At 42.6% G+C, this 20995-nt stretch overlaps 1 protein-coding gene across 1 annotated transcript in view; it reads left to right on the top strand.

Moving 5' to 3' along the window:
- Window positions 1–18087, top strand: part of LPAR3 (lysophosphatidic acid receptor 3) — a 34784-nt gene extending 16697 nt beyond the window's left edge. Inside the window, exons 2-3 of the mRNA XM_073357211.1 lie at window positions 830–1586; window positions 15257–18087. Of these exons, the coding sequence (XP_073213312.1) occupies window positions 851–1586; window positions 15257–15588 (1068 nt within the window). The 5' untranslated portion in view covers window positions 830–850 and the 3' untranslated portion in view covers window positions 15589–18087. The remainder of the gene's footprint in view (window positions 1–829; window positions 1587–15256) is intronic.
- Window positions 18088–20995: the final 2908 nt, after the last annotated feature.

The following is a 20995-nucleotide window of genomic DNA, read 5'->3' on the forward strand; positions in this document are numbered from 1 at the left end:
CACCTTTCTTGTGGATGAATAGGAGACTTTATTCTACAGGGCTATCAATCCAGAACCTATGGCCAACCCTTCACTTTTATTTTCACAAACCAAAGCCCCTTCCCCCACCAGTTTTCTATCCTCTGCACCCTTGGATCTAGTTATTTTAAAATGTAATATAACAAATATTCACCTTTTAAATCCATTCATTTAAACTAATTTATTACTGATGGGAGTTATATGTATGCATTGAGAATATATGCCTTAAATAGTGTGTTTACAGATTATATCTATTAACGTGCTTCAAAAACAGGAAAATACTTCACAAGTAAAAGCTTTATGTTTCTAGGTTAGTAAACTGGAAAAGATGCAGGATTTCTGTGTTTTGCTGTCTTAGCTGGGTATTGGGAGAAACGATGGGCTTGTGGTTCAAACATAGGACTGGGAGTAAGAAGACCAGGGTTCTGTTTGTAGCTCTCCGCATATTTTCAAGCAAATCGCTTAAACTCTGAGCTTCCGCGTCATCATCTGCAAAAGAGTTGACTAGTTAATGTTTCTCACCTGATTCAGCAAAGCACTTTAGCACTTGCTTAACTTTAAGCTTCTACTTAAGTCCCATTTAACATCAAGATCAAGTTAAGCATGTGATTAAATTTTTTTTAATTGGGGCCTAATGAGAGGGACTATATTAGAGCTGTTTTTCCTTCAGGTAGGATTTCCTTTTACACTACTTCTACCTGATGTGAAAATTATTCTCCAGGAACATTTACACTCAAAGTATTTGTAGCGTAGTGCTTCAAGCAAAGACAAGGTATGAAATTTAATCCATGTTTTTTCTTTTTCCCCTTAGGATGTAAGGCCCTGATCCAGGATGAACGAATGCCACTATGATAAACGTATGGACTTTTTTTATAACATGAGCAACACTGACACAGTAGATGAGTGGTCAGGGACAAACCTTGTTATTGTTTTGTGTTTTGGGACCTTCTTCTGCCTGTTTATTTTTATTTCAAATTCACTGGTCATAGCAGCTGTGGTCAAAAACAAAAGATTTCACTTCCCCTTCTACTATCTGCTGGCCAATCTAGCTGCTGCAGACTTTTTTGCTGGCATTGCCTATGTATATTTGATGTTCAACACTGGCCCTGTGTCCAAAACGCTAACTGTTAACCGATGGTTTTTGCGTCAGGGGCTTCTGGACACCAGCCTGACAGCTTCTCTGGTTAATTTATTTGTGATAGCTGTTGAGCGACACATGTCAGTAGTGCGGATGAGGGTTCACAGTAACCTCACAAAGAAAAGAGTCACTTTTTTAATTTTATTGATCTGGGCCATTGCTATTTTTATGGGGGCTGTGCCTACTTTGGGTTGGAACTGCCTTTGCAATATCTCAACCTGTTCTTCCCTGGCTCCTATTTATAGCAGAAGTTATCTGATATTCTGGACTGTCTCCAATCTAGTTGTTTTCTTCATTATGGTGGTGGTTTACCTAAGAATCTACATGTACGTCCAGAGGAAAACTAATGTCTTATCTCCACACACTAGTGGATCCATCAGCCGTAGAAGGACACCAGTGAAGCTTATGAAGACAGTCATGACCGTCTTAGGTAAGACCATATTGAAATTATGTATAAGGATCCGCGTGCCTGTCAAAAATAACTTAAAATCTCTTGGATATTGACATGCTAGTGCTTGCTCACCCACTTAGGCGATAGAAGATGTCACACCATGAAAAATTATGAAGCATAGGGCCAATCAAGTTGTAGACCAAATGTCTCTTCATCTGGTAGCTGGTTAGACAATTTGGTTGTAGGCAGAATGCTACAAAATGTATTTGGTTTTGGGTTTTTTTGTTTTTTTTATCTGTAGTTAAAAAAATACAGAAAGGTCTCTGGAAGGAGAAGGTTTGATAAAATTCACAGCAACGTTACCAGAGCATTTGCCTGGATTAAAATAATAAAAACTGGAAGTTGCAAAGGAGTCTAGAGTTAGGTGCCTAAATCGCATTGAATTAGAAAATCCCAGCCAGAGAGTAAGTTTCATGGGTATTTAACCTGTAGGTGTAGGATTTGACCAATGAAACTCTAAAATTGCTTGAGACCTGCCTATCTCACTGTGCCATATTGCTACAGCTATAGCCCACAGGGGTGTTTCAACTGGAACTTTCCTCCATATCAGAGAGAGAGAGAGAGAGAGAGAGAGCTGTCCATGGGGGGTGCTCAACCTTGGATTCATTTCCCTACTGTTAATCTGTAAAAGCTCAGTTTTGCTGACTTTCCGGACACACAGGTTGGCCCATCTTCTTACCCAAGCTTTTGGACAGGGGGAGTTGTGATAGGGGCTGGTGCTGGAGTGCATGTTGAGGGAATGTTTGCTGATTGGTTGTTCCTTTTTGGGAAAGCTGCTGGATTTTTTGTTGTATTTTTATGGTACTGTTATAGTCATGTAGAGCCCTGGATGGACACTTTAGTTTCTTTCTCTTATCACTTTGAATAGAGAGATAATTAAAGTTTGCAATGTTGAACATCTTCAAGTACTCCTATTATGGGTGTATTGTTCTGTTGCCTGTAACTCTGAAATGGTCTGGAACTGTGAACAAGATGTTACGGACTTCAGCCATGGAGGAGTTGGAGCTGCGGGGGTGGGGGTGGGCAGGACTCTAGGCGGGGGGCTACTGACCCTAGGGGCCACCATGGTTCCTGGCAGGGGGCTTAGGGATTCTGCCCTGTGGGAGCACTGGGACTCGGCACTTTAAACCTGCGGGAGAGCACTGGGGCTTCAGCCCTGCGGCTCCGCTCCTGGCTTCTTCCCCGTGTGGGGCACCAGGGATTGGGGCTTCAGCTCTGTGGCTCCACTCCCAGTTTCAGCTGGGGGCAGGGCTTGGGGCTTTAGCTACGGAAAGAGAACTGGGGCTGAAACCAGTGCTCCCCTCGTAGCTAAAGTCCTGAGCCTCAGCACCCCCAGTGGGGCTGAAGCTGGGAACGGAGCCCCAGTGCTGCCCCCCAGTCTAAACCCTTGAGTCCCGGTACTCCTGAGGCTCAGAAGACCCGAGCTGCCCTTACACCCGGAGCCCTGATCCCCACTCACCCTGTGGCTGCAGCCCCAATCCCCTGTGGCTGAAGCCCTGAGGCAGTACAGTATTCACTTTTTTTTTTTTTTGGTCTGCGCTGCTGCCTGATTGAGGACTTCCAGTTTCACAGGGTGTTCGGTTAACTGGGAAGTCCATAACTCTGATGTTCGTATCTTTAAGGTTCTACTGTATGGTGTGTTGGTCCATCATCTGATTTTAAATTCCTCTTATCCATCCCGAGTGTGTGTGTGACAGTTAGGGTTGCCAAATCTTGCTGGGTAAGGTGATTTTAGCCTCAGCTGCAGGTGTTTTCACCCCTTACATCTGCCTGTCTGCCCTCCCACCCGGCACCACATTTGCCCAATTCCCACATCAGTTCTCCTCCTGCTGCAGCTTCTGAGGTTCTTCACTAAGCCCCTGGGTGGCATGGGGGTGCTGCACCACGTTCACCCCTTCCCAAGCTGGGTGTTGCGGGGAGGGAGGAACAAAGCTGACTGACCCACTGTTCACAGGAAGGGAGGATGGAGCAGGGCTGCCTGAGCTGCTCAGCTCTTTCTGCTTCCCCTTCCCCTCCTGTGAGACTGGTGTCTCCCTTCTTCTACCCCAGAAGTCCATTCGGTTCTTGAGCAGTAGAAGTGGAGAACTCTGCATATCTCCAATAGCAGCCATCACTGATCGCTCGGCCCTGGGTAGGTGAGGAAGGCAGCCAATCAGAGCGGGTTCTCTTTCCCCCCGCAGGGTTGAAATTTGCAGGAGTGCTGGAGCTGCTGGCATCCTGGCCAGATGAATCCAGCTCTAGCTGGACACATGGAGAAATCAGGAGAGTTGGCAACACTGCATCCACTTGGCCACAAGGGACTGACAGAGGGTGTTGGTACTATCAGCACCCTCTATCCCACCAATGTACCTGGGCCCGTTTCCACTTCTGGGGATGAGAAAAAGAGACTCGGCTTATTGGGATCTCTGCCTCTGTAATTTCACTGTTCAGGGGCCAAGCAGTGATGGTGCTTTTGCAGTGTAATTAGGAAGTGGGTGGAAAAGCTGTGTATTGAGGGAGTGAAGGGGTCTGGGGGCACTGTAGGGAACCAGTTGCAGCTCTCTGAGTCAGGGCTGCCCATCCCAGTGCAGTCTGGGCTGCAAAGGTGCTGTGCTGAGGTGACCTTACACCCAGTGGACGATATAGCTCAGCTCTCCTACCCCTAGTGCAACCCTTTTTCCACTGGGGAAGGGAGATTTCAGTTGGTGCAGGCAGTGGAATCACTTTCTGCAGCTTTCCACTGGCTGAGATTGCCAGTTATCTCCAGTTATCTCCTTACACAATGCAAAGTGGCCTTCGCAGAGTGGGGAATCCAGTCCGAGATCTCTAACTCATTTCAAATACTCCACTAATCCCATCAATTTTTAACAACTTTTAGTTCCTACAGACTGGGGCCAGATTTTATCTAGTGACTCAGAATTTCATTGAGTCCCCTGTATTACCCAGTTTCTGTGTCACTTAATCAACAATTGTTTTTTCTAAAAGAACATTGAAAATATCCATTCTGTTTTAATAGCTCAGTCATCTTATATTCATCAGTAATTAAATTATAACCAGCTGATAAGAAGCTGTCAGTTAAACCCAGATAAATTCAAATGAGAAATAAGGCACAAATTTTTAACAGCGAGGGTGATTAACCATTAGAAGAAACTATGGAGGGAAGTAGTAGATTCTTTATCTTCTTGAAGACTTCAGATTCAGACTGGCGTCTCCTATAAGATATGCTTTAGTCAAATGAAAATTATGGGGATCAATACAGGAGTAACTGGAGGAAATTTTGTGGTCTATGTTATATAGGAAGTCAGAGTAGGTGATCCAATGGTCCCTTCTAGACTTAAAAATCTATGAATAAGGTTTTCCATTTCTTTGGGGCTGATTTAGTAAAGACTTTGTCCGGGTCTGATGCCATAAAAGACAGCACAGGAACATTTGGTTTTGAAGGTGGGGCTGTAGCAGTGCAAAAGCCAGATTTATGTTTTGTTTAACTGGACTCCTCAGTTTTCAAATATAAATCTGCTCCCAGGATTTTAAAAGTTGCAGATACAAGCTTTGCAGTAAGCACTTAAGAATGCTAAGGAAAACAAGATGACCCTGAGCATCCTGCTTTAGTAGCTGGTAGAGATATATCTTATCTGTCCAACAATGAATAGCTTCTTTCATAACCATCCTGCACATATAATGGTATTTAGTGCATTTGTCTTGTAGCAGCTATTAAGAAGGAATAGCTTTGTTGTAAAGAAGACAGTTTCTGTTTGTACTATATAATTCTCAGATAGCAATGCTACGGAGGAGGCATGTGTCTCCAGCACAAGAAGTTTACAAACTAAGAACAGTCATCTTTCTTATGCTGTGCCCAAGGGCATTGTTTACAGAGTCTGGCAGTCTGATTTCCACTAGCATCTCTGGTCCTAGTGGAAGCACCAAGTGGAAGGTTGTAGTGTTAAAGGACCATTTGTGGTAAATACCATGTATTATGCATATATGGAATTTATACCTAAATAGCACCTGATTTTCAGATCTACTATTAGTCCTTCAAGGGAATTTCTAGAATACAGTGCTTTTGTCACCTGTGGCAAATATTATATTGCCCCAAAACTGTTGTTAAAATTAATTCATCCCTTCCTAGTTTAGGTTAATCAGTAATTAATACACTGTTGCCGTCCTAATAATGTGTGGATGATTTGTGTTTGAGCTTTGAAAAATCATAACACTGCTATAAATGGCATGGTGACAAAGCTTCCAACTCCTTAATGTCATGCACACACATAGTAACTCTTCAGAGGGAGATCTTTTTCACCAGAATCTACTCAGCATCTGCTCACAGTCACTTTTAATATATTTTCCCCACTTACTCAGATGGGTAACATCAGTTTAAAAAAATACAAGAGGTCTAAATGAACTGAACCACTGGTTTGAAAGGGAGCGAGGAAAACTACATTGTTGTCTCAGTGAAGCTCTAGACAGGTCTGTGCTGCTTTTTTTTCCGGCCAGCGAGGGAGAGCATGCAACACGAAGGTATTGCATTTATCTTTAAACACCCTGTGTTGCAAGCAGCTGGCTACTTTTATCATCATCTCCTTGGCTGGGTAGAAAACAGCATCACTGTAAGCTGCAGATGCAAACTGCTGTCCTTTCTAGGGGATAGGCATGCAGATGGGGGTAGCCAGCCTTTCAGATAAATAGGGGGAAGAATTTAGTTATTTGAGAATGAATGACTGCAAAATAAAGAATCCTCTGATTCCACCATTATGCTCCTGCAGCTCACTTTATCTCTGTTTAATGTTTAACCAAAAATCAAGCAATATTTATCTATAAAATCATGTCAGATTAGAAACAAAGTTAAGATTTAAATGTTTAACTTCCCTTGTATCCATCTGAAAATTTCTGAACCATTGTAATCTTTTGTCATCCTTGTAAGCCAAGTCTTCTCTGTACATGTTGGGGTAAAAACCATCAGGAATGCTGCTTCTTTCTTTACTCACTGAACTCCCAAAGTAACACCCTAGCACCCTGATCCAGCACTAAGAACCACAAGGGTATAGGTATCCTACTGTGCAGCTCACGGTACCTGCAGGAGTCACTTGGCTACTGATTTGTCTTGGTGTTTTTTGGCAAATTCACCTGGTGTTCATGACAAAAATGACAAAATAATATTTAGCACTTCTGTGTACAACATCTTTCATCAAAGTGCTTTAGAAACTCTAAGTAAGCCTAACAATACAGAGCTTTGTCAGGACGCCCGTGGACTAGTGGTTAAAGCAAAGAATAATGTCTTATTGATGTGAAAGTTCATGTTTTTTCAAAGACTCACTCGTCCATTGTTAGAGCATTTCCTCCTCTGTTACGTTCCCATATCTGTTTCACGTTACAACATGTTGGGAGAGATGGCATGAAATGCTGGATCCAATCCTGCTCCGATGAAAGTCCATGGGACTCTTTCTGAGGGAGCAGCGTGAAGTCTTGTTTTCTGTGGAACATTTATGAAATGAAGCTCAACTTAGAAAACCCTCCCATCTGGAAGGAGAAAATTGCCATTGCAGGATTCTCAAAGATGTGCCAAACATGGTCTTGACTAGATATTTACAGTCTACTGCACAATTAAACAAGTGCTGCTTTTAAAAAACACTCATAATAGGCAATTATCCAAACCTTTCTGCCCAAGCCATAGTTACACGTTTCGTTCTGGGAAGCCACACACAAATAAACACGCACTGAAAAGGCTTGTCATTTATATTAATATTCTCTTCACATCACAAAAACAAAATACGTCAGAATGTGCTTAATCCTGAAATTATGATGCTTAGTTTTTGATGCTTCCTGTCTGTTGTGTAGTACATAGCAAAATATATAGGGCCAGATTCTTACAGCTCACACTGATTGCTTGCTACAAGACTTGGGAGAAGGGGCACTGTTGCCCTCCCACCACCAGTCCTCAGCTGGCACTGGGCAGATTACTGCTAAAGGAGATCATAATTTGAAGTGGATAGGGGATGGGACTGGGACTCGGGAGATCTGGGTTCAGTAACTGTCTCTACCACATGCTTCCTGTGTGATACTGGGTAAATCACTTCATCTACCTGGTACCTCCATTCCACCTCTGTAAGTGTTAATAAACCTCAGGGGTTTTAGGAGGATAAAAATCCATTAATGATTGTGAGGCGCTCATATACTGTGGTAACAAGAACCATATAAAATAGGTAATTAGGTAGGCATGTGCACAAGTGCAGCCTGTAGGATCAGGCCCAAGGCCCAGAAAAAAGGGACATATAAAATGTGTTTAAATTTCTGTCTCTTGTGTCAGGGTGAATCTTCTCCTGTTTCTGTCTAGTCCCATTGATTGTTTTAGCATCTCAACTTTTCTTTAAAACACACAGCAAATTGTACTGCACATTTTTGTGCAAATTGTACTACACTCCTTCACATCAGCAATTAATGAATAACTTCATAAGTTAAAATGTTATGGACTGGCTTGGAAATAATTTTTTAGGATGCTTTCAAATATGCATTCTCTCTGAGTGGGGAAAGCACCAGCCACTTTGTTTCTAGCTCTAAAAAAGCATGGGGGTGGGGAAGGGAAGGCAATGAATATATATAGCCTTAATCTTCTGTAGCTAAGATCACTCATAAGATATGGCCCTACTGCTGTCCGTTTGAACTGTAACAATGACACAACTGTGGATCATATTTGTCTGGTCCAGCACAGAACTATTCCTGAAGTTTCAGGAAGGCTGCACAATAATTGTAAAAAGTATCATTTCACGTTTGCTTCACTAATCACTTAAGTAAAACAGATCCTGCTCCCATTGAAATCAACAGTAAGTTGGGCATTAACTTCATTGGGTGCACCCTCAGCCCCCAACTGATGTCATAGGAAATACAAATCAGCATGTTGTAGTGAGCATATTGTACTGCGTGGTGAAACACCCCTTCAAATCAGCAATTAAAATTTTAGCTTAAAAAGCTATTTGTTGTGAACTATCTAGGAAAGCATTTTTTAGGATGCTCTAAGACATGCATTCATGACCAGGCAGGCTATTTTTCAAATGTGCTGTCCAAAAAATATTGGAAACAAAATCACTAAATTCTATCCTGTTTTTTTCAGGTGCAAAATAATCTACCAAGCTAATAGTTAAAATATTGCTATTTTGTACATTGTGGAACCAATACGTTACCATGCTTAGTGCTGATTTTAGCTGAGGGGAGTTATTTTTAATGCCATATGCTTAAACCCTTGAAGATATTCTGAAATAGAAAGTGTGCCTGACACAGCCTTAACTATAAGTGGTTCGAGCAAGCACTGTTTATAATAATTCCATTATATGTATCATCTCCATAAAACTAATTGTTCAGGCGAAGGCTCTACTGCACGTCTTTGCATTCTTTCCAGAGTGTTGCATTACCTAACAAAAACAGATAATTCCTCGCAATGCTGCGTTTTGTGTTTACTGGTACAAATTACTTGAACTAGATGCAGTATAATGGCTTGGTCCAGCTCACCCTGAAGCCAGGGACAGAACTGCCATTGATTTGAGTGTGAGCAGGATCAAGCTGTAAGTCAAGATTGGTTGGCAAAATAGAGAGTGGATTTCTTATTAATTGAGGACTCTTCTGCTGGAGAAACTTCAGGCATATTTGACTTAAATATAATAAACCCCTCTTAACTTTCATGTTTTCTGATTTCTTTGCTTGCAGCTTTGTAAATGGCAAACAGAGTTTGTGTTTTTAAACACTGATTTCTACTCGCAGACCCCTGCTCTATTTGACTCCTCAGCAAAACCATAGTGCTGCACTTTTGACATCACAGTGCTGCTAGCTGAGATACCTCAGGCAAACTTTGCTGCAGGAGGAAGCATAATAAGCAGCTGTATCAGCTGGGCGGCTGTGGTGAAATCTTGCTGCTCCCCTCTTCTGCGTAGAAGAGTGGCAGAGAGCAGAAGATACTCAGAGGGAAGATAGCTTGTGGTCATGTTACTCCTGGGGGCATTCTGTGCCAAAAAATTAAATTCTGTCCACAATATTTTAAAATTCTGCAAATTTTATTTGTCAAAATAACACTACATAATCATACCAGTTTCAATTATTTTGGTAATTTATTTCAAAATTCCTGTCAGGAAGTATGTCTGTAACAATACAGACACACACACATTTTCCCCCAGGAGTAGAGAGTTAAAGAAACCCCTATGACAAACCAGTTCCTGTTTCTCTGCCACCTCCCACCCCCGAGCCCAGCTGGGGGGCCAGACACCCACAATCCCTCTCCCCACCCCAAGCCCAGCTGCAGGGCCCCCCAGCTAATACACTCAAACCCCCTCTCCCCAGAGCCCAGCTGTGGGTTTCCCCTAGCCCAGATACTCACCTCTTCCCCCCAGAGCCTAGCCATGGTCCCTGCCCCCCCCCTTGGATCCCAGGGATCCAGAGGAAGAAAGCCTGATGCTTGGTCCCAGGCTTGCATGGAGTTTTCTGTGCACCACCCTCTCCTTCCCTCAGGGCTTGCTGGGAACTGCAGCTCTCAGGAACCCTTTAGCTCCCTCCCTATCCCCCCCGCCCCAGTGTCTTTTATGAGTGAGCTGAGCTCTGCTGGGTCCAGCGGCCCCTAGTGATGGCCAGTAGTACTGCAGCCCATTTCTGTGGGGGAAAGGAAATTCTGCAAGTACAATGTTCATTTCTGCAAAATTCTGCATTGCGCAGTGACGCAGAATTCCTCTGGGAGTAACAATGTCATGTGTGCCATTGACACTCTGCTTGCCCTCTGCTGCCTTGGTCTCTGCTTCCCCTTCTCTGGGCTGTGGGATAAGGCGGCCTCTGCTGTCCTCTTTGTCTTGAGTTCTGTGGGATGGATCCTGCAGTGTAAAGACCAACCTATTATAATTTAAACTGGCTGTGTGGCTGCTGGATCCACAGCAGTCTGAACAGCAGGCCCTTCTCCCTCAAGGCATCAAATTGCCCCCTTCCCAAAACCTTCCCACCCTGCTTCCATCCTGTCCTGTTGCTCCCACTACTCAGCACTCTTTTCCTGCAGCCCCCACTCTGACACTGGTCATTAGCACTTGTCCCTATCCCTCTTCCTGCTTATGGGAAAAGAGCATCCCTCCCCATCCCAGTTCCTGCTCCTCTCCCAGCTCAGTTAGACACCTAATCTGTACTCCTACATCAGCACAGGCTGCTGTCCCTCAGGCTGACCAAACCCCACAGGCAGGCAGACGTGGGCAGACAGTCTTGTCCTTTAAAGACAGGTCTCTCGGGCTACATTCATATCTTTCACACAGGCAGATGCTCCAAGTGGGAAACTCCAGTTCTCTTCTCCAGTGAGTAGTTTCACTCCACAGCTCAGATTGGTGCCTGGGTCCTGACCAAGAGAGTCATTGCACCCTCTATGTGTAAATCAATAGCAGGACATGGCTCTCGTTTTCCATTTAAGAGGAAACAATATTTTTTTGGGCCTTGTGAAGAGTTTGTGTTTTTATAACATTTGCTCATAGCTGCTCACTGTTTAATGGTTAATTTAAAGATTCATTTTTCATCTGAGTCACACACTGTAGGAGTGTTTTCAGTGTGTGTATTTGAGTTTCATGTGAAAGCCCAGATTTGCAAACCTTCAAGGCACCAGATTTTTTTGCAGTTGACCCTGTCTCTTGTGAAAGAGGAATATTACTGGATATAATTTGAGGTGACTGAGGTAGATGTGTTCAGTGGTGATATACAGTATGGTGAGTTTGGTAGGAGCAGCTGACATGATTCTATCTCAGACCTACTGAACTTTGAAAGGTGTCTGGTTTATGTAGACTGGAAGGTCTGCGAAAAAGGTTTAATCTTGCACTGATTCCTTTTATGGCATCATCCCAGCTAAACATACATATGTTGAAAGGAAAGGGCATGACTGCCATGCAAGTCTATACATGATTTTCAGTTCGTTCAGGTGAATGCACACAGTGGGTCATCCTGTATTTCAGCAGAAACATTCATTACTTTGAGGTTCAGGGTTTTCAGTCTAATAAATTTAGAATTAAAATTTATAACTTCTATCATTTTAACCAAAAGTGTACATGTGGTTAAGGCAGTCGTTTAAAAAGCTACCACCTTTTCCTTGCCCTAAACATAGGTCCTGAAAGGCAGTGCTAGTATATGGAGAGCTTTATGGCAGGGCGCAGCAGAAGCATAAAAAATGCAGATCTTCCAGATGTACAGGAATTCAGTGCAACTGAAGTGATGCAATATACAGGAAACTCACTGTAGGCTTAGTGGAAAATCCCCAAATTGACCTGGGAGCACAATTAACGGCACATTGTGACCAGGTGTTTGGCCTTGTCTACGCTACCAGAGTAAGTCGACCTAAATTATGCTACTCCAGCTATGTGAATAACATATCTGGAGTTGATGTAGCTTAGGTCGACTTACTGCGGTGTATATACTGCACTGCGTTGACGGGAGACGCTCTGTCAACTTACCTTAATCTTCTAGTTTTGGTGGAGTTCGAGTCGACCGGAGAGCTAGACCCACTAAATCGACCCCCGCTGCATCGATTGCAGCAGCGTCGATCCCTGGTAAGAGTGGAAATGGCCCTAGTCTTGCATAACCTATGTGAGATGCAGAGCTATTCTTCTGACTCACCCTGCCATCCAGACCAGCGTGCTCTCTTAAGTCCAACTAAAAAGTCTAAAAAGCTGAAAGTTTCTCTGAGGCATGTCACCTAAAGTGAGTAACAAGAGCTCCTGTAGGGTGAAAATCCTAGGAACAGACAAATTAAGAGGGAGCCAAGGCTACAGTTTAAGTACAGTCCTGCTTGAAAGCTTTGTTGAATAAGGTAAAAATAGAGGCACATCCTAGAAAGGAAGCACGTTTGGACTATAACCCATTGTGTGTGTGATGTTAAGGATAGGGTGTGACACTAACCCTATTTGTACACATGACTAAATGCATTTTGGTGACAGTGGATCCAAAGTAAGACAATCCCTTGAAAGAGCTGACCAGTAAATGTAATGGTGTTCCTTACCATGTTCTGCACTACAGCCTTTATTTCATTAGCTGTGTGAGGCTATGTCTACATTATGAGCTAGGGGTGTGATTCCCCGTCTTGCATGCACATGGCTGTCATTAAGCTAGTGCAAGTATAAACAGCAGTGTGACTATGGTAGTATGGGCGGCAGCAGCAGAGACACTGCTTAGGCATGAACCTGGCTGAAACTGATGGGTACGTACATCACACAGTAGATACTAGAGAAATTTCTGCAAAGGACATATTTTGATGTCCAGTGGTTGCCATTACATGCTTTACAATGTTGTCTGTGCAAGTAGATGCATTTCCTAGAGTTTGTCATACGTTTAGTCTGCACAAAATTACTAGCTGACACTTTTTAAAAACACATTTATACACTAATTTGGGGCCTACTCCTGCTCCCATTGATGTCAGTGGAAGCAGGACAGGGTCCTGCACTATCCAGTATGGTAAAGAATAAATAATGTGGTAAACTGCTTCCCCTGTTTTCACTTGTATGCAGAGATGGTTCACGTGCTAAACTATGGTTCACGTGCTGCAGGGACGGGGAGCCACCCGAGGTGAGCACCCCCACGGACCTAAACATTTTTACCACAGACATTTGTGTCCGTGTATGGACACGTTGCCAACTGCTGCCCTGCAGCCATTCTAACCTGCTTGGAGGACCTCTCCATTGCTTCTTTCCTGGGATGGGTATGGCAGAACCCTGAGGCCTCCAGCAGGGGGCCTTTGGGCTTAGTCCACCCAATCACACACAGTTTATATCTAGGAAAACTAGCAGTATTATGAAAATGAAGGTGACTCATTTTTAATATCAGAGCTGTTGAATGGATACCAAGACCACCCGGAGAACATTTCAACATTGACGTGCATAAATGCTAAAAGAGTTCTTATTTGTTTGCTGATTTTTAAAGCCCAAAAAAGAGAAACTATATCTTTATACATAAGCAGAGTTTCCTTACTGTGTCATCCACAAAGTGTCTTGTGCAGAGTTGTAATTTTCTATTTTTGCAAGTCAGGCAGCAATTGTGGCTTGTGCTCCGTTAGTATTATGGTACACATGGCTGCTTTTCCTCAGGCTTGAAAGCAAAGAATGACAAGCTGGCAGTGTAATGTTGGGGTGGAGGGAAATGGCTGGTTTGATGCCACAATCGCTCTGAAGATTCTCCTCCTCCTGTAGAAGTGTGATTTTTTTTTTTCTCCTGCCCCTTCTGACAAGGATAGCAGTAACATGTAGGGATGTAAATAAGTCTTACATCTTCATTTCTCTTTCTCTCCCTTTTCCATCCTTCCTGGATGTTTCCACTTTTCTTCTTTTCTCTTCCTTTCTGTGTAGTGTCTCCCCCCTATACTGGCTTTGCATATTTGGGTAGAGGAAGGGTGGCCCTTGCATTGGGTTTGGGTGTGTGGTTTCTTCACTCCTCGCTCAGTCCTGTCACTTTGGCTGCCGAGGAGAAGCCTGGCGTGAATGCTCTGACATTCACTTTCTTTCGTTGCCTTTTTCCCTTCAATAAAATAACTCCTCATCCTTTCCCCTTTTCTGATATAGTTTCCCATTCCCAATTCTCTCCCAATTCCCATTCTCCCATTCCTCTCTCTCTCTCCCCTGCCATGTAGGGGTCTGTTTGCATTTCTTCCTCTGCTACTCCTGATTTGTCCTCTTTCTGGTGACCTTTGTCTCCTGGCCAGCACATTTCTCACTTCCCTTTATCTCTTCTAGCTCTTCTGGTTTTTCCCTTCTCCCGCTTTAGGTCTTAATTCCTCCCCTCGCAACCCCCATCTCTCCACTCTACCCCCAGGAGCCCTTTCTCAAAATTTCTTCCCTAACTCCCTCTTGGCTCAGTTGCTCCCTGGCCCCTCTACCTCCGTGTGCTGAGTCCTGTGGAGAAGGATAGGTAGGGAGATGAGGGAGGTACTTGGCATGCACCTATCCTGCAGGGAAATATGCCCTTAGCTTTGGCACCCATAGCACAAGATCATAGAGTGGGCTGTGAAGAGAGAGGAGAGACAATTGCCAGTATGGAATGGTGTGGCAGGGTACCATAAAAGTTCTGGGGTTCAATACCGCTTATACCACAAGCACTGTAAGCACTGCAGCCTGGGGTAGCTGGGCCATTTTGAACCTGAGCATGTTTAATGTATGTGCTTTTCTACTGGATGAAATTAGCAGCATGCTTTGCAAACACAATCAGTTGTAGTCTAACAGGCAGTAGATTTGCCATCTCTTTGGGGTGTAGCATGGTGGTCTTTTTCCCTCTAGCATACAGAGTAGAGATGTGATTAGCAGAGGAGTTCCTTCTACTTGCCAAAGCACCAGTTGCATCAACTCAGTTGTGTCTGTGCCAAAGAATCCTTTGCCCCATTTGTGTCTTCTAGTCAGAGTGGCCAAATCAGTGTTGTAAGGGCCATTCACTGCCTGTTCTAAGAGGCAGTGGACTCTTAGCATCCCAGTTCATGCTTTCTGTAATCTTTCAAATGCTATGCTATTACATTTTCAGTGCTTTCCAGGGAAATTGTTAATAGATGTAATTTTTGTTGTTGTGATTTTTCCCTCTACAATTTGGTGTATATTGTTCTTCATGAATCTGATGCTCTTGGAGGGGAAAAAATACTTGTGTGCCCAAAGCCAGGATTTATTGATGTCTGAACCCTTTTTTTTCTTTTTTTCTTTCTCTAGGTGCATTTGTTGTGTGTTGGACCCCTGGGTTGGTGGTTCTGCTGCTTGATGGTCTGAACTGCACTCATTGTGGGGTTCAGCATGTGAAAAGATGGTTCCTTCTCCTGGCCTTGCTCAACTCTGTCATGAATCCAGTCATTTACTCTTACAAAGATGATGAAATGTCCAACACCATGAGACGGATCATGTGCTGCTCTTCTGATGATAAAAGCCACGAGAGACGATCTTCAAGGATTCCTTCAACGGTGCTCAGCAGGAGCACAGATACTACCAGTCAATATATTGAAGACAGCATTATTCAAGGGACTATCAGTGGCAAAGGAAACTCATGAGCTAACCTGGGATATACTTTTCCTAAGAGATATGGGGTAGGAGGGGAGTGGCTTGTAACAGGAGATCATTGAATATGTTCACTCTGTTCCAAAGCCCAAACTCCACAGTGTTACGTGAAGTCCTTGTAAATAATTACCCAAAGGGAAAATACATTGTATTGAAGAGAGAAACTTTCTGTGCTGTTTTTTTTTTTTTTTTTTTAAGTACATGAGATTGTTTTCCCCATAAGAGGAATAAACTTGTTGAGAGAGACTTTCTATGCATGGAAACAAAATACAAACAATATAACGGAACTCTCCTTGCTAGACACCTGCAGGAAGAATTAATTGCTAAACAATGCATTTGTGGCTGTCTGAAGTTATGTATTTGATCAGTTTTTATGTATCTAAAGGGGACACTTTGGGGGCTGGTAGTCCAGAAATGTGCCCTGTTTGCTGCCTCTGTTTACAAAATGTATATACTAGTTCATAGATACCCCTCCCCACACTTCAGCACAAATAATTCGATACTCCCTTAAAACAAGTTAATGCCAGCAACTTGGCAGTCAAGGGCAAGTCTATAATAGCAACCCATGGTGTGCATGTGCAACTACCCCCACTGTGGGTTGTCGGCAGGGGTAGAACACTACCAAAAGCACAAGCCAGTACTACTTGAGTGGCAGGAGTGATTGCACTAGCTGGACGTAATAAGTCCTTTCCCCCACATCTGGGCCAAAGGGCAGGATCACATGCACTTTGCCAGTGCGTTACATGTAAATTCTGGACATGATTGGGTGGGAAATGTGACTGAAAATAGATTTCAGTTTCAAATTTTTACAACAAAAACGCCATGAACAAAGCCTGTTTAATACGAATGAATTTATATTCTTGCTGTTTTTTTAAAAAAGCCAAGTGTGTTGGAGCAATACAAGCCAGAATATGAATGGATCTCTCACACACTGTATAAAAATCAGACTGGACCAGATTTAATTCTCTGATTTAGAGCCGAGGATCTTGAGGGAGAGGTGATGAGACTGCAGATAATGAAGACTTTAATAACAAATTCTCATTTTTAATCTGTGACTAATCAAATTTAATGTGTGGAATAACTTCCATTCTTTGTGTTTTTAAAAGTGGCTGTATTACCTGTGGATTGAATTTAGATCAGGGACATATTTAAAGTTCTAGGGGCAACTATTTCAGAAATGGTCCCTAATTTTTGCATGTCTCAGTGTTTGGGAGCCCAACTTTTGAAGTCCCTTCTGCCTGAGTTTCAGAAGTACCGAGCCCCGGAATTCCTTTTAAGGTCAATGGAGCTGTGGGTGCTCAGCACTACAGAAAATCAGGCCCAAAGAATCTTAAGCAGCTCAATCAAAATCCGAGTGCCTTCAGAGAACAAACTCCATAGCAGATGATGTAATGTTGAAAGATAATGTAACCTATTAATCATAGAATCCTAGAACTGGAAGGGACCTAGTCATCTTGTCCAGTCCCCTGCACTCAAGGCAGGACTAAGTATTATCTAGACCATCCCTGACAGGTGTTTATCCAACCTGCTCTTAAAAATCCCCAATGATGGAGATTCCACAACTTCCCTAGGCAATTTATTCCAGTTCTTAACCACTTTGACAGTTAGAAAGTTTTTCCTGAAGTCCAACCTAAACCACCCTTGCTGCAATTTAAGCCCATTGCTTCTTGTCCTATTGTCAGAGGTTAAAAAGAACAATTTTTCTCCCTTCTCCTTGTAACAACCTTTTAGGTACTTAAAAACTATTATCATGCCCCCCCCCTCTTCTCCACACTAAACAAACCCAATTTTTCAATCTTCCCAGAACTGGACACAATACTCCCGTTCAACGTGGAGTAGAGCAGAAAAATTACTTCTCGTGTCTTGCTTACAGTACTCCTGCTAATACATCCCAGAATGATGTTTGCTTTTTTTGCAACAGCATTACACTGTTGACTCATATTTATCTTGTGATCCACTATGACCCCCAGATCCCTTTCCGCAGTACTCCTGTGGTCAGGATGTGGTCAGAGTCTGCTTTTGATTCCACCCATGCATTGACATCAGTGAGTTGTATTGGTGAAAGTGAGACTAGAATTTGGATCAGAGGATACAGTAACAAAGATATGTAAGCTATTAAAGTTCTTTATATTAAATAAGGACCAGATCCCAAAACCCCTGTGTGGTATGGGCAATTCTTAGTCACTTAGATAGTCCTATTACTGGGTTGTAGGTATGGCTCCTCACATTTCAAGATAAATATTGTATTTATATAACTCGCTGAAAAGGTTTACACTTGTATTTTTGCTATTGTAATGAAAGTTTTTGTGCAAAGACTACTTCTGTGGTTTGGTAGTTTGGTGGTGGGGTTTTTTTTTTTAATTTTTTTTTTTTTTAGAGGGGACAGCACTATAAAGACATGAGATGCAAATATTAATGCCTATAGACTTACTTTCTACACATGGTTTATAATACTAGGCTGAAGCTCATATACAAAGCTACCCCAAAATAAAATGCTTCTTTAAAATTAAGTATGCATTTTGTTTCATGTTTGGTTAGCTTTCCTACTATAGCAAAAATGACTGCTCCTTGATATTTTATATTTCTGTAGTTCCTTCAGAGTGAAGACTGGTCAAAGCTTGACATAAGAGTGGAAAATGGAAATTAATTCCTACCCCTGAATAACCATAAGGAATATTTATGTTTTGTTTTCAGTGGAATTATCATATTTATTAACAGAAGTGTCTACAATCATAGCTGGGTCAGCCCTAAAAAGGATTCAATTTAAATCCCAGAAAATCCCTGTGTGTTGATCAGGGACATATTTAAAGTTCTAGGCCAGGATTTTCAAAAATAGTCTAACTTTGGGTGACTCGCTTCTTGCAAACCCAACTTTTGAAGCATCTTGAGGAAAAATCCATGTAAGGGACTAAAATAGCCTTGCCGTTTCCTCTCTCTTCTTCCATTGGGAACATGGGAGTTGGCCCTCAAAACCTTCATATTTGGACACTTTTTTAGGTAAGCAGGAGTAGATTGCAAGCTCTCTGGGGAAGGAGAGGTCTTATTTTATGTTTGTACAGCATCTAGCACAATGCACTCCCAAGAAGGATCAAGCCCTAAGAGCTATCATAATGCAAATAATAAATAATACCTTCATTGGAAGGAGGCCAAAGGCTGTATTTCCACTCTCCCAACCAAGAGAAAACTGTAATATCAACAATCCTCTCAGTTGTATGGTGTACTCTCCATTTTAGCATTACATTTCCCATACAGGGCTGCAGTTATTCTGTTACTCTTCTTTACTTTAAAAAATATTTACATTGGATTCCCTGGGACAGTAAACTAACATTATACAAAACCTTGTAGTCCCATTGAAGACTTGTCCTCCATACCCTTTTGCTTTCCTTCTTTCTGGGCTTCACCATAGTCCAAGCTCTGGGGTTATTCCATATTCATGGAATCATAGAAATGTAGGGCTAGAAGAGACCTTGAGAGGTCATCAAGTCCAGCCACCTGCACTGAGGCAGAACCAAGTAAACCACCTTTACTGTCACTGACAGGTTTGTCCAACTCCAACCCCTATTCTTAAAAACGTCCAATGTTGGAGATTCCACAACCTCCCTTGGAAGCCTGTTCCAGAGGGGCAGTTCCCAAACTGTCCAAGAGAAGGGTGGTGACTCACTCGAGAGTCCAACAGATCCTTTGTTGCTACCTAGGCCAATGTCCTTTGTTCCTGTGAGGCTGGGCTGGGTTTGTCCCATATGTGCCCTGATGAGGTGTGAACTGCCCCTCTGTTCCTGGAAAGTTTTGCTTGGGCTTGTTTTAAGCCATGAGGACACATTTTCAGCCTCATAACTATGTACATGAAATTACAACCTATAACTTTACTATAACAACAATGCCCAGTGCATCATGAGCCTTCCGAAGACACCTGACATGACAAACTTTGCATTGGATACCACACAATCATAAGGATGAACATGGGGGTGCAAGGTGTTCCCCTGAGATAGTGTCACAATGACACCTGTTAATACACCCCAGAATATTAGCCTTTTTCACAGCTGCATTATATGGGTGGGAGACAAGGTGGATGAGGTGTAATATCTTTTAATTGACCAAATTCAGTTTGTGTGAGAGAGAGAAGCTTTTGAGCTACACAGAGGAAGAGCTCTGCATTACATTTTTGACTCCTATTCAATGTGTGATCCACTATAATCTCCGGATCCTTGTCAGCAGTACTATCACCTAGACAGTTATTCCCTATTTTGTAGTTATGTATTTGAGTTTTCCTTCCTAAGTAATATACTTTGCACTTGAAATTCAATAAAACATCTTGTTGATTTCAGACCAAGTCTCTAAGTTGTCATTATCCTGTCTTCCAAAGTGCTAGCACCTCTCCCAACTTGTCATCCACAGATGTTATAAGGATACCCTCCACTCCATTGTACAAATCATTAATGGAACTATTTAATAGTATTCGACCCAGGAAAGAGCCCCTGGGGACCCCAGGAGATATACACTCCCAGTTTGACAGCAAACCATTGATAACTATTAACATTTACTTTCAAAATCAAACAAGCACTACAGCTTTCTGGTACACTAAGATGCTGACCTCTGGTGGAAAGGATATTTCTGAGCATTTCAGATGAGAATTCAACTGAAGTCTGATTTTATCTTTTTTTTTTTTTTTTTTAATGTAAAGCTGAAATGCAAGGAAAGCAATTCAGAGAAGTCAGGGATCAAATACTAATTTCTTGGTATTCCTTGTGGGTTCTTCCCTACAAACTGTAAAGTGTTTTCTATACTCTACTATTTAACATTGAGGTGGTTCATTCAGAAGCTGTCTTGTTCTATTTAGCGCCACAAATACAGCAGCAGGTCAGTAAAATTTGCCCTAAGGACCATGTATTAAAGCGGTCTCTATATTTAATGAAGAGGAACCTTTGGAATGATAAGTTCTGCAAATGTTTTCCCCACTGGAATGTCAGTGATTTCCCTGAAGCGATCAGAATATTGGTTGATAGTGCAGGGTCTTATCAACATTAAGTGTGTGCCCTTAAATGTGTATGCCAGCAGTGTTCTACCTCCTTACAGGGTGAAATTCACTCTTTTGGGGAAGGCCTTTGATGAACCTCCATGCCATGGAAGCCCCATGATACACATTCATGTGGGTCAGGGGAAGGCACAGGCAGAGTGACAATGCGCTGGTGGCCCTCTACGTTTCCTGTGCATCAGGAGGTCCAATCTGGGAAACAATGGGAGGAGCAGCTGTAAGAACCCATTTCCACAGATCCAGTGGCTAGGAGAAGGAGCAGAATGCTATATGAAATGTCTCACTCAATATTTATTTGTCATTAGATGTAGCCTATAAACGATAGAGGCTATGTAGTAAGAGAGAGGATAAGCCAGTGGATAGGGGAC

The sequence above is a fragment of the Lepidochelys kempii genome, chromosome 8 (assembly GCF_965140265.1).
Source record: "Lepidochelys kempii isolate rLepKem1 chromosome 8, rLepKem1.hap2, whole genome shotgun sequence".
Classification (NCBI taxonomy): Eukaryota; Metazoa; Chordata; order Testudines; family Cheloniidae; genus Lepidochelys; species Lepidochelys kempii.